This window comes from Dermochelys coriacea, chromosome 2 (genome assembly GCF_009764565.3).
Source record: "Dermochelys coriacea isolate rDerCor1 chromosome 2, rDerCor1.pri.v4, whole genome shotgun sequence".
NCBI lineage: Eukaryota > Metazoa > Chordata > Testudines > Dermochelyidae > Dermochelys > Dermochelys coriacea.
The window spans coordinates 137,398,146-137,412,435 of NC_050069.1; the positions used below are offsets into that span (position 1 = coordinate 137,398,146).

Genomic DNA, 14,290 nt, shown 5'->3' on the forward strand with positions numbered 1-14,290 from the left:
ACCTGCCCTCAGACACTTCTAACCACCATACACAAAGTTCCTCTGGCTAGTCGCTAGCGTTATGTGGATTAAAAATATACACGAGCCTTAGCAAAATTGAGCTCCAAATCCAAATTACACAACAGGCTTTCATCTATATAATGGACCGAACCCAAATTTTGGGATCCAGACACCCCAAACGTTGGAATAGCTTTTATCTGGATTTTTATTTTGCAGCTCAGATCTTGAGCCTGCAGATTGCGTGGGGGAGCATTCACCAGCCCTAGACAACTCCTGTGCTGGGGAAATTTTCCCCTGGATTGTTGCTACCCCTGTGTGTCACTGGAGTAGTGACTGAGGATGGGGTGGGGAACAGATTCTTTGTTACCATTTCTTAGTTAGTTTTAATATTTTCCTCTTTATAATTAAAAGTTTTCTCTGTTCCAGCACATTATGAGACTGCAGTTCAGTATCTGCAAAGGATGCATGGCTTTCAGCAAGACCATTGCCAATAGGCTGTGTGGGTCTGATTCTTTGTTGTCCTGAACCTCTTGCAAACTGAGCCCAACACGCTACTATTCTGATCCACTAGCAGCAATGTAAATAACTGCACAATGCGCAGGGCAACAGGGAGTCAAGTCTTGTGCTCGTCCACAAGTCAAAAGAATGCCATCCAAGACACCCTGCTACCCTGGAGACAGATTTCATATGGGAGAAGGGCAGTAACATTTAAATCACCAGTTATAACTCAGAACCCCAGAGTTGCATAAGCAGAACCAGTTAACTTAATTCAGCACTGAACTACACCCAGTGCAGTTGTGGGATCATGCAAAGGGTCTAACTCAGTGCCGAATTTCATCCCAGTGCCTCCACTGAGGCCCATCCTCCAACTCAAGCTCTGATCCATCTATATAATCATTATATAAGGGGGGCAAAATTCCCTATGGTTGACCTCTAATGAGAACCTCCTGCCTTCAGACAGCACATCTGGGGACCATCAACAAGGCACCTCTGCTACTCTAAATCATTGCAACACCACATAGAAGCTAAGAAGGTCCCTAATGTACATTAGTCAAGTCCCAAACAAAATTAGGCAGTGGCTAGATGTCAAAACATATCCCTAGCTGTGGGTCTTGGCCCTTCCAAACTTCACTGTCCTTAACTCAGGGCTATATAGCTTTTGTGTTCCCAGAAAGCCCAGTTGCTGTGCTACCCACCGTTAAAGAGGGTGTAGTGTGCACTCCCCACTCTAGAGGGCCAGCTGTGCTGGCTGTTTCAGAGGGAGGGTTGCAGAAACAACTCCTGCAGTACAAAGACTGCCACTACACCCTATGCACTGACACAATGTGATGAGGAGTATTAACACCTAGATAGGTAAGACAGAAGGGGAAGGAGGAGGGGCTTGTCTTCTCAGTGCAGCTATAGGGGCCAGATTATGCCCTTCCCCTCTGTGCCTTATCTCCCCCTTTTCACTTCTTCACAGGATTGTCCTGTGTCTCAACCCAGATTGTATTATTTAAATACTTTCACTTACCTGACACATCCAGGTGCTCCAGGTTTGGACACAGTGACACTACATCAAAGACTGCTTCATTGGAGATGTTGTAACAGCCTGACACCTCTAGCCTCCTCAGCTCTGGACAGCACTGGGCAATGGTGTAGAGTCCTCTGTCTGTGAGCCGCCTGCAGCCACTAACAATTACCGTCTCCAACATGAGACATACATTTGGCGTGTCCTGACAAAGCCTCCGGGTCAGCACTTTAAGAGCTCTGTCTACGTTGATTGTCTCGCCTGTCAGGCGAATAGTCCTCCAAAGCCGTGGATCCCAGGCTAGGTTATACCAGCGGCGACACACTCGTGCACAACGGCACAACTGGTTGGTAGGCAGGAAAGAGAAAATTTGGATCATGGAGTGGTCTGGGAGACGGTCTATGTTGGCCTGTTCTTTCTGCGGTCTGGACGCCAGCCGGATGAGGGGATGAGTAAGGCGGGTTGGAGGAGGTGAATGGACCATAGCAACTGTCTCTCCAGTGACTGAGGATGAAGAAGTGGAAGATCCTCGGCCATTCTGGAAGCCATGAGAATTCTGCGGACATATTAGCGCTGGGCTGGGTGTGCTGAGTGTCCGCATGCTCAGGTCGGAATCTGAAAGATAACAAAGCACAGAACAGTGTTCATTTATAGCATTCAATTGCAATTACAGTGTTTCTTTTGAAAAATAAATTGACTCTGATTTTTAGGCAGGGTTGTCCCATCTACCAATACCAAGAAATTGTGAGCATGATTAATGGCTTTCTGAGACACACTGTGATTTGCAGGTACAGCCAGGGTCAGTAGTTAGACATCTAAATGCAATACATCAGCAACACTGGATGCCATTTAAATGTAGCCCATGGTGTATGATTCCTCCTGTCCCACACAACAATAAAACTCACATTCTGGTGTTTTGAACTGTAAAAAATAATTGAACACACACACACTTGCCCATCTTTCACTGCTGGCTGGAGCTGTGTGGCACTTGGTAGTTTCAATTCACAGGGATTAATTTCCTTCAGTATTGGTTCATGTAGTTTCACATCTCCTGAGCATTGCTTTACATTTCCATTTGGTTCAAAACTTGAAAATCAGAGCTGGCAAGTTTCACTGTGCTGGGGGCCAGAAACCAGGAATTTTGACTGCAAGTTCTTTTCTTCCTTTATGTTGTTGCATGGAAGGAGAGCACCGTGTCCCAAGTGAAGTGCATTGGGTGACAGCACTGGCCCACCTGCATGCTCTGATAGGGTTGTAGGTGCCCTGCAGGCAAGTAAATGGTACTTGAGAGCATTGATTACATCACTGTTTCACTTCTCTGAGCTCTAAGGATTTCAGTAAGTCTCAGACTCTGCTCCGCCTGCCTGTTATCAACACATCCTGAAGAGAGTCTTCAATTCTTCAAAGGTTTGTTTAAAAAATGTAATTTACTCCCCTCCAGAACTGGCGGCTAGAATTTTCAAGCTTGCATGTGTAAAATTTGGTGCCTAATTTCATGTTTAGGCATCTACATGAAACAGTCAAAAATGCTGATCATCCTGCTTAAGTCAATGGGAGTTTTGACTGCTCAACACCTTTGAAAATCCAGTCACTTAATTAAGTGCCAAAGTATGAATGGGGAGGGGCTAACTTTGGCCTCTGAGTTTGAAAATTTTGTCCTTTCATTTTATGGGTGCCCTTTCTGCTTGCTATGCCCTCTTAAATCATTTGCAATAATGGAAGTTCCAGATGTGCCTCCTGAATAGAGTATATCCCCTACACCTAAACTTGATATTCTTCATCTTCAGATCTGTTCCCCACTGCTGGTGCGGAAGCCTCCACATACACACCTACATCCCCAAGAGTAGTTCAGAATGAGATCACAGGATTGTGTTCTCGCTCAGACATGAGAGCCAGGAGAGCTATTATCATGCTATTGAACCTATAATGAAATTTTCTACTAGACTGGAATTCTTCCGGCAGCTTAGTGGCACATTTTACAGCAGTATTTCAGGTCCACTGTTCATTGCATATCGATGATGAGGAAGAAAAAACAGGTGAGTCCCAGAGCTTTTTGCCAGTAAAAACTTGGAGAACCTTGATGAAGTGAGCTGTAGCTCACGAAAGCTTATGCTCAAATAAATTTATTAGACTCTAAGATGCCACAAGTACTCCTTTTCTTTTCACTCGAGTGTAATCTCTAATGAAGCACTTCACTGGAATCACATACCCTCCACTCTTTACAGTATTCTAGGGAGGGACTTAAAGAATTATCTAAACCCACAGCAACTTTCTAAAACGTCTGCTCTCCAATATTTACTAAGTGCTGGCCTACAGTTTGAGTCACTCTGAGATAGGATTTAATGACAGTGTGACATCCGTAAATACAATTCCAAAAGGGCAATTTAATGCCCACATGGCAATTTTCAACAGTTTCTCTCCAACTAGATAATTGGCTGTTTTATACAGGCATTTTTTTCAATGCACTGTTCTTTACAGCCCTGGAATACATATTTACATTTTGGTGACCTTAGAAAGTCAAAATTTACAAAGCAGCCCTGCACTTTTCCCCTTTGATTACCAATGCTTTTGAGCAAGATGCTTTTTATTATTGCCTTGTTCAGAGCTTAAGGATTGTTTGCTGCCATAAGAAAAATGAAGTTTCTTAATGGTCATAAAAAATCTCAGAGGAAGGCTGGGCCAGCAGCAGAGCTATAAAAGCTGACATGAAGTGGTGGGAGAAGCGGGTGTGCACTTTGGGGGAATTTTCTTTGTCCATTAGGAAGCTCTGTTTTATTTCAAAAGTTTTTGTTTTTTATTTCCTTCCTAATTAATTTATAAGTTGTAGGGAAAATATGTAAATAGAGATTAACCAAATCAAAATCTAGTGTCTGAACACCCACACGTTAGTGAGGATGTGTGATCCCTGAATTTTAGTCAGTTAGACACAGAGGATCCATTTGGGATCTAACCAAAGCATGACATCCCCAAATATGCGATCACTGAAATCTAGCTTCTCTCTCTACATTTACAACGTGCCCCTACTCTGATAAGATGACTTAGCCAAGATGGTCAGGGACACAACATCATACTCCGTGGGTATCCCTAACCCTTCAACTGCCAGAAGCTGGGACTGAATGACAAGGGATGGATTGCTTGAAATTGCCCTGTTCTGTTCACTCCTTCTGAAGCACCTGACACTGGCCACTGTCTAGAAGACTAGTGGCTGGCTAGATGGACCATTGGGTCTGCCCCAGGATGAACACCACCAACGGCCTTGAATTGTTTCTTTCTATGTCCCACAGCAATCTAGTCTCCAAGGAATTGTCATGTTCCCTTCGGCTCCTCTTGCGGCTCTGCGAATACTGCAGGATCAGGTGCTCCGTGCTTGCAATGCTCATAGCAATAGTGCAAGGCTGTGCAGACTCCGGGCTTCTGTCAGAGATGGCATGCGAGTTTACAGGGATTTTGAAAAGAGGTGTGAAATATTATGGGATGCACATGAAGTTATGGGATGGAGAAAACTGAATTAAGGCAGGTTGACCCCCATGTTCTCAATCCCCCCTGTGCGACTCACTTTGGTCCCATGAAACATTGAAAAAACTTCCCAAAACACACTGTGCTGGATGATGACGAGTTGCACAATGGGATACATACCCACAGTGCATTACCCTCTGCACTCTGATACAAGCACTCCTGGTGAGGACACGCACCTCTGACAGAAGAAGAATAGTGTTCACACGCACAAGCGATGTAATAACTCCAGCGGCTGCATGCTGACGTAACTTAGACCAACATAATGTTGTACTGTAGACATGGCTTAAGTTTCAGAGTTTCAACTGCCAGACAAATGAGGATGCTCAATGTTACTTTGAGCTAGCTCAATGTTACTTTAGGTGCAGTTACTGCATGACATCTTTAGTTCTCTTTATGGGGAGTTTCATCCTAGGTGCTTATATATATAATGGGCAAGCCATTAGCTACTTTTTCCATAACAATAACAATACAACCTCTATTTTAAGGGCTTGTCTACATGGGAAAGTTTTACCATTTATACCAGTATAATTAAAATAGATATGCACTACCTCTGATTGAATTCCAGAATAAGAATTGCTTTTTTTTGCTTTAGTTTAAACCCCTTTCCAAGTGACATAAACTAAATTGAAAAAAGCACTCTTATACTGGAATAAAAGTGTCCACATTAGGAGTCACCCTGCTATAACTCTCTGGGTTAAAATTCACACCTTAGGGTTCATCTAAGATAAATTGGTATAAGGCAAGATTTTTTCATTCATAAACTGCTCTAAATATATTAATTGTTGTTTGCACTTTCTTTCACCAACAGCAGTTGGTCCAACAAAAGATCTTATCTCACTCACCTTGTCTCTCTAAATATATTAAGAACTGATCCAGCATTCCTTGCACAACCAGAATCAGATAGTTAATGTCAAATGGCACTGAAAGTAAAGTAATTGCTATAGTTTTTATTAAGCAAATACATTTTTCCTTCTGAGAATGCATTTGTGAAAAGCTGGAACTAATTCTCCCCCCCCCCCAACTTTGTCCCTTGCCACTTGGCAAGCTTGATTTTTATTCCCATATTTTGAACAGAGCTAAAAATACCATGGCTGTTGTTGGTTAAAACACAACAGTAATCTACATAAAAATCTACATGAAAAAACATCTTCAGCAGCTCTAGGAGTGAGTTTGTTAGTTTGTCATTGCTTCAAAGCCACTTAGATAAGATTTGTGTGGCATCTAGCTATCTAGGGCCAATGCTGCATTCCTTGCATACTTAAAGCTCTCACTAACATCAGTAGGAGTTTGGGGTTTGCAGAGAAAGCTGGATCAGGTCCTTAGTGGCTACCATTGTGTTTCTGACTCTTGTTCTTTTGGGAGATGAAGTAGTGGATTAAAAAACAAATCTAAGAATTTGGAATAAGGATTCACCTTTTAAGATTGTAACAGATGAGCACTTCTGGACATAAAATTATGGGAGGGATGCATTTTCAAAGTATCTTCAGTTTGTTCATGTGGATCATACCCAAAACTTTAAGCGAACCTGCAGGCTCATGCAAATTAACATAAGCCGGATGCAGTCCAGAAGGAAGAGGAATGTTTGTGTCTTAGCAATATTGAACGATGGAAAGATGTGATCACATGGTTGTGCAACTGAGATGAATTTTATCCCAGTTGGCTGCAAACAGTATTCTGCAGCAAACATTCAGCTTCCCCAAGAACTGATCCTCCAGCATATTTTCCACTTTTCCTCATCAGAAAATCATACTGTGTGAAATGTAGTGTTTTCTTCCAGGATCAAATCCTGCCTGCTTAAAATACAAAACACTCAGTGAAGTTATGGGGACTGCTGAATAATGTGGCCCTTAAAACTTTAATACTGAGAGAGGAGATTAGTGGAAAGGAGTAAGCTAAACAGTGGAAGATGGAAAGGCTGAAGGAGGCTTAAAGCTAAGGGTCAAGCCACAGTTAAAATTGTTGTGCTCCACCCTAAACACTGTGATATTTAGATGCAAATAATTATTTTAGTTGACTTTGGCTTAGTCTAAATGCCTTCCTTGAAATAGGCCTAGGGTTTAGTAAACATAGGATTAACCTCTAATTCTGGAAAAAAAGAGCCCTCCAGATTTGGGTATGGTAATGCAGATGCCCAGGGCAAGAATCTCTAAATAAAGGTAGAGGAAGGTATGAAAGTGAGTTCCATGTGAGACAAACAGCCCAACTTCTTGTGGTCTGACTGGAGGAAAACTATTTTGGCTTATTTGGTCCAGCTGCTTCCGGTAGCCCACAGGTGACCTGGGTGGTTTTGCAGCGGCGGTGACATACAGAACAGAAATGTTGACCTGTGTAATATCTGTATTTTAATGCGGTAATTGAGTGGATTGGTTTAATCTCCAGACACCATCTTTCCTATTATTCACATAAACGTATGTGCCAGGCCTGTAATGCAGACGATAAAGGGGAATGAGGAACAATACAGGAGAAATAATACCTACAATGGAAAAAATATATACATCCTTATTCTGCAAAGCAGCTCTTCAGGTTTTTATATTATGCTCATCACCATGGTAGCTGAGCACCTGAACCACAACTATAAGAGACTACATCTGAGGCCACTGACCAAGTAAGGTTTTTCCAAGCTTCTAACTAAAGGTATTCACCTCCTGCCTGACACTACTACATACACCTGCAATTTGTGAGGCGTAGCTGTAACTGAAAGCTAAATCGGGGCACATGCTCTATATCAGATCAGATCTATTTATATTGCAGTTTCCTGAGTTTATTTTCCTTTTCAGTTCTGAAAAAGTGATCCATCACACCTGCTCATAGGCTGCAAAGTATTCTTCTTTTAGCTAGCAAACACCATATTTTTCTGGTTGTTGTTTCTTTCCCCCTTCCTTCTGAAATGTGGCAAAATTGCAAAAGCCTTTCAGAATAGAGATTTTTTTCTGATTGCAGAGCAGTCTAGAGACTTTGTACAAGCTATGAGACACCATAATTTTTCCAAATTTTAACTCTTTGTCTCCAGCCTCAAAACCATGTAATACCACCCCTACCCCTTCTAGCCAAAGAATTATATAGGACTGTCTTAAGAGTCTTTAAAGCCACCCTTAATGAGATGAAGGAGTCATGGCTAATGTTAAAAGTTCCTTCTTCACGAGAGAAGCAAGCTACCTCCTAAATTTCCAACACAGGGATTAAGAGATCATAATAAAATTTGACTCTCCAGTAGGGCAGGTCAAGGTATCACTCGAGTCAGACTGGTACACAAGAGCCAAGAGCAAATTGCAGCTTAAGCATTATAATTCAGAGATGTAGCACCCTGAAACTCTAGAAAAGACCCTCCATCTTTAAACCCTCAGCCAGGCCACAGGATCTGGTTTACTAGGCTGAGGGTTTGAAGATGGAGCTCCTTTTCTAGAGTTCTGCTTCTCTCTCAAAAACTGCTCAAAGTGCTGAGAACCTCCTGTGAGGCACCCTCTGGCCATGTCTGCCTTTGGGAGTAGCACCAGTTCAGCACTGGTGGCCAGCAATTGATGTAGCTCATCAAGTGCTAAGTGTAGACAAGGACAAGCTGTGGCTTGGACCAACTGAGTGTGAGCAGAGGAAAGTCTCTGCTAGTTCAGCTGATCCATGTGTGTCATCATATATATTTAGCAGACAGCACTGGTGCAGTGTCATTGATTGCTGACAACAGAATACTGAATTGGGGTTATTACTGCACCTAGAGCAGAACTTTGGGGGTACTCAGCACCTTTCATGATATATTCTGAATCTTGTGGAATCGGGCCCTTAGTCCTCAACTCACCCTCTTCATTATGAAAAGGAGTACTTGTGGCACCTTAGAGATGCTCCAATAAATTTGCCAGTCTCCAAGGCGCCACAAGCACTCCCCCTCTCCCCGCGAACACAGACCAACATGGCTGCCACCCCGAAAACTGTAAGGAGAGTTTCAGAGTAGCAGCCGTGCCAGTCTGCACTCGCAAAAAGAAAAGGAGCACCCGTGGCACCCCAGAGACCAACAAATCTACCAGAGCACAAGCCCTCGTGAGCTACAGCTCACTTCATCGGATGCATATGGTGGAAAAAACAGAGGAGAGATTTATATACACACACACAGAGAACATGAAACAATGGGTTTATCATACACACTGTAAGGAGAGTACTTGTGGCACCCCAGAGACCAACAAATCTACCAGAGCACAAGCCCTCGTGAGCCACAGCTCACTCGATGAAGTGAGCTGTAGCCCACGAAAGACTACAGAAAGACTAAAGACTAAAAGACTAAAGAATACAGACTAACACGGCTGCTACTCTGAAACCTGTGATTATGCAAGGCACTGAATTTAGCCATATAGAGTGGAAATCTGTCAACTTCATGAAAAAACTCGCACAGATACAGACAGACATCATCTTCCTCTCCAAATGCAAACAGATGGACATCATACCGAAAGGACTGAAGGTAAAAAATCCATTACAATCTACATACCACACAGACTATGCTGACAGCTTGTGCCACACACTCTCAAAGAAACTGCGGAACCACCTGATCAACATCCTCTACAGCAAACAGGGAAAGATTAAGAATGAGCTCTCAAAACTGGATACTCTCATAAAGAACCAACCTTCCACACAAACTTCCTCGTTGCTGGACTTTATAAAAACTAGACAAGCCATTTACAAAACACACTTTGCTTCTCTACAAAAGAAAAAGGACATTAAGCTATCTAAACTACTATATGCCACAAGGGGCCACAACAATGGTTCCCATAACCCACCCAGCAATATTGTTAATCTATCCAACTATACTCTTAGCCCAGCAGAAGAATCTGTCCTATCTCGGGGCCTCTCCTTTTGCCCCTCCACCCCCACGAACATAATACAGTTCTGTGGTGACCTAGAATCCTATTTTCGACGTCTCAGACTCAAGGAATATTTCCAACACACCTCTGACCAACATATTAACCCACAGAGACCTTCCTGCCAACACTACAAAAAGAAGGATTCTGGGTGGACTCCTCCTGAAGGTCGAAACAGCAGCCTGGATTTCTACATAGACTGCTTCCGCCGACGTGCACGAGCTGAAATCGTGGAAAAGCAGCATCGCTTACCCCATAACCTCAGCCATGCAGAACACAGTGCCATCCACAGCCTCAGAAACAACTCTGACATCATAATCAAAAAGGCTGACAAAGGAGGTGCTGTCGTCATCATGAATAGGTCGGAGTATGAACAAGAGGCTACTAGGCAGCTCTCCAACACCACTTTCTACAAGCCATTACCCTCTGATCCCACTGAGAGTTACCAAAAGAAACTACAGCATTTGCTCAAGAAACTCCCTGAAAAAGCACAAGAACAAATCCGCACAGACACACCCCTGGAGCCCCGACCTGGGGTATTCTATCTGCTACCCAAGATCCATAAACCTGGAAATCCTGGACGCCCCATCATCTCAGGCATTGGCACCCTGACAGCAGGATTGTCTGGCTATGTAGACTCCCTCCTCAGGCCCTTCGTTACCAGCACTCCCAGCTATCTTCGAGACACCACTGACTTCCTGAGGAAACTACAGTCCATTGGTGATCTTCCTAAAAACACCATCCTAGCCACTATGGATGTAGAAGCCCTCTAAACCAACATTCCACACAAAGATGGACTACAAGCCGTCAGGAACAGTATCCCCGATACTGTCACGGCTAACCTGGTGGCTGAACTTTGTGACTTTGTCCTGACCCATAACTATTTCACATTTGGTGACTATGTATACCTTCAAATCAGCGGCACTGCGATGGGTACCCGCATGGCTCCACAGTATGCCAACATTTTTATGGCTGACTTAGAACAACGCTTCCTCAGCTCTCGTCCCCTAATGCCCCTACTCTACTTGCGCTACATTGATGACATCTTCATCATCTGGACCCATGGAAAAGAAGCTCTTGAGGAATTCCACCATGATTTCAACAATTTCCATCCCACCATCAACCTCAGCCTGGACCAGTCCACACAAGAGATCCACTTCCTGGACACTACGGTGCTAATAAGCGATGGTAACATAAACACCACCCTGTATCGGAAACCTACTGACCGCTATTCCTACCTACATGCCTCTAGCTTTCATCCAGATCATACCACTCGATCCATTGTCTACAGCCAAGCGCTACGATATAACCGCATTTGCTCCAACCCCTCAGACAGAGACAAACACCTACAAGATCTCTATCATGCATTCCTACAACTACAATACCCACCTGCTGAAGTGAAGAAACAGATTGACAGAGCCAGAAGAGTACCCAGAAGTCACCTACTACAGAACAGGCCCAACAAAGAAAACAACAGAACGCCACTAGCCATCACCTTCAGCCCCCAACTAAAACCTCTCCAACGCATCATCAAGGATCTACAACCTATCCTGAAGGACGAGCCTTCACTCTCACTGATCTTGGGAGACAGACCAGTCCTTGCTTACAGACAGCCCCCCAATCTGAAGCAAATACTCACCAGCAACCACACACCACACAACAGAACCACTAACCCAGGAACCTATCCTTGCAACAAAGCCCGTTGCCAACTCTGTCCACATATCTATTCAGGGGATACCATCATAGGGCCTAATCACATCAGCCACACTATCAGAGGCTCGTTCACCTGCGCATCTACCAATGTGATATATGCCATCATGTGCCAGCAATGCCCCTCTGCCATGTACATTGGCCAAACTGGACAGTCTCTACGTAAAAGAATGAATGGACACAAATCAGACGTCAAGAATTATAACATTCAAAAACCAGTTGGAGAACACTTCAATCTCTCTGGTCACTCGATCACAGACCTAAGAGTGGCTATACTTCAACAAAAAAGCTTCAAAAACAGACTCCAACGAGAGACTGCTGAATTGGAATTAATTTGCAAACTGGATACAATTAACTTAGGCTTGAATAGAGACTGGGAATGGATGAGTCATTACACAAAGTAAAACTATTTCCCCATGGTATTTCTCCCTCCCACCCCACCCCCCACTGTTCCTCTGATATTCTTGTTAACTGCTGGAATTAGCCTACCTTGCTTGTCACCATGAAAGGTTTTCCTCCTTTCCCCCCCCTGCTGCTGGTGATGGCTTATCTTAAGTGATCACTCTCCTTACGGGTTTCGGAGTGGCAGCCGTGTTGGTCTGTGTTCGCAGGGGGAGGGGGAGTGCTTGTGGCGCCTTGGAGACTGGCAGATTTGTTGGAGCGTGGGCTTTCGTGGGCTACAGCTCACTTCATCGAGTGAGCTGTGGCTCACGAGGGCTTGTGCTCTGGTAGATTTGTTGGCCTCTTCATTATGTGTATTTGGCAATTACAACATACAAAGAAGCCCACAAAGATGTACATATCAGTGATCCTCCTTTTTAACATAAGGGCTAAAGTATCTCTTGTTAAAGCCCCTCAGGTTGAAGGCATGTGTTGTCCTGACCAATGAACTCAACTACTAGAAATCTGCTTGGTTCAACAAGTTAACTTTTTTTTGTTAAAAGACAGAAATCTCCAATATATCCTAGCTCATTCAGATGTATTTGTCTCTGAATTTCATTTTTTATATACAAACTGCACAATGGTGGGTTCAAAAATGAAAAGAAAGTGAAGGGAACTTAATGCTTTGACAAAGGGCTGTATTGACAACCATGGAGATAGATGTGTTCATTCGTCAACCCACCCCCCAAAAAAGGTGTAGGTGCAAGCAGTCTGAATGCCAGTTTCCTAACATGCCACATTAGACTAACAGTATCCTGTATTTGTGTGGATTTCAGCAGCTCCCCAACCTTCTAGAAGCTATGACATGTAACTTCAAGTTTATTTACTTTATGTTACATCAAATATTAAATGAGTGCAATTAAAAATAACTCATTGTGATGTTAATTTATCAAAACTGTATAGATTTTTCTTCTATTCTTGTCTTAACTGATTTTTGCTATTGCGATGTCATTCAATAAAAATTAATATTAGAAACAAAGGAACGTTTCCACAAACAGGATGCATATCACTTAAAAAAATTGAAAAAACATTGTTATCTAAATATCCTTGAGCATATATCTCAGCCTATTATTTTTCATTTCAATTTTAATCCACACTGGAGCTACAACTGTATCAAACCCCACCACAGATGTTTGCTGGAATATGTAGATGTTGCATATGTCCTGAGGTTTAGTATTACCAACCCATGGAATCATCTTAACAAGTAGATGTAAACAGCTGGCATGCGGCATCAGCCTTTGAAATAAAGACAAGTTTGGGGATCCCAATAAAATAAAAAGCAGAGGGTTTTTTTCCTTACTGAGCCAGAGACAGGGGAAAAGATCCTCCATACAGAATAACTTTACTCACCAATATCCCCAGCCTGCCAGAAATTAGAAGCAAAGTAATTACCCTCTTCGAACAGCATGCATATGACAGCATTTGGAACCACTGCACTATAGTTCTGAGTCTGATTGTAAAAGGTGCTAAGCACCTCTACGGATGACTTTCATTCCGTTCCCATTGACCGCAGTGGGAAATGAAGACTCTTAGTGCTGCTTTACAAGATTAGTCTTCACTGCAAAGTTAACTCAAGTTAAAACTTGAGTGTTGCACCTAACTTGCATCCTGTTCGCACACAGAACTCCTTAACTTCAGTGTGATGGTGCTGGTAATCAAGTTAGCTGACTCATCTGAAGGAATAGGTTAAAACTCAAGTGAGCACAACCGAGCTGTTAACAAAACAACTCTGCAGTGTGGATGCAGGCTAGTGCACTTGAGTGCTGCTACTCCTCAAATGGCTTCACATTATTCCTACCATGTGGCCAAACAAGTTCTCCCACAATCCATAGTATACATTCATAATGCATCTCAGGTTACTACAGTGCAAAGAATTATGGGATTTGCCCTTATACGTCTTACTGCCACACACGAGTGAGTGCAGCTCCAGAGAGGACACAGCAACTCAAGTATTATTTCACAGTGTACACAATTCCAGTTAACTCAGCAGTGAAGGCCTACCCTCAGCAGCTGTTCAGGATTGTACATTTGAAAATGTAGGAGACACAAAAATTAAAGCTTGTGAAAGGTGCCAAGATGACAACCTTCATGATTACTTAACAGAACGGGCCCAACACCACCCACAGTAGTACAAGCTTCCCCAAACAACCCTGGCAAAATGTTTTAGCTGAGTTCTGGACGGGATACTTCCTGGGGTAAAAGGGTGGTTCAAGTCTCTGGTCTTTTGGCTACTGTTTGGGCCTTGGATGCTCTGCTGTGAATGACAATTGTG

At 43.2% G+C, this 14,290-nt stretch overlaps 1 protein-coding gene across 4 annotated transcripts in view; it reads right to left on the reverse strand.

Moving 5' to 3' along the window:
- Positions 1 to 14,290, reverse strand: part of FBXL7 (F-box and leucine rich repeat protein 7) — a 340,227-nt gene that overhangs the window by 12,479 nt on the left and 313,458 nt on the right. For all 4 annotated transcript variants that reach the window (XM_038393326.2, XM_038393325.2, XM_043508452.1 and 1 more), the window contains one exon: positions 1,514 to 2,125. In XM_038393326.2, coding sequence (XP_038249254.1) covers positions 1,514 to 2,125 — 612 coding nt within the window. The remainder of the gene's footprint in view (positions 1 to 1,513; positions 2,126 to 14,290) is intronic.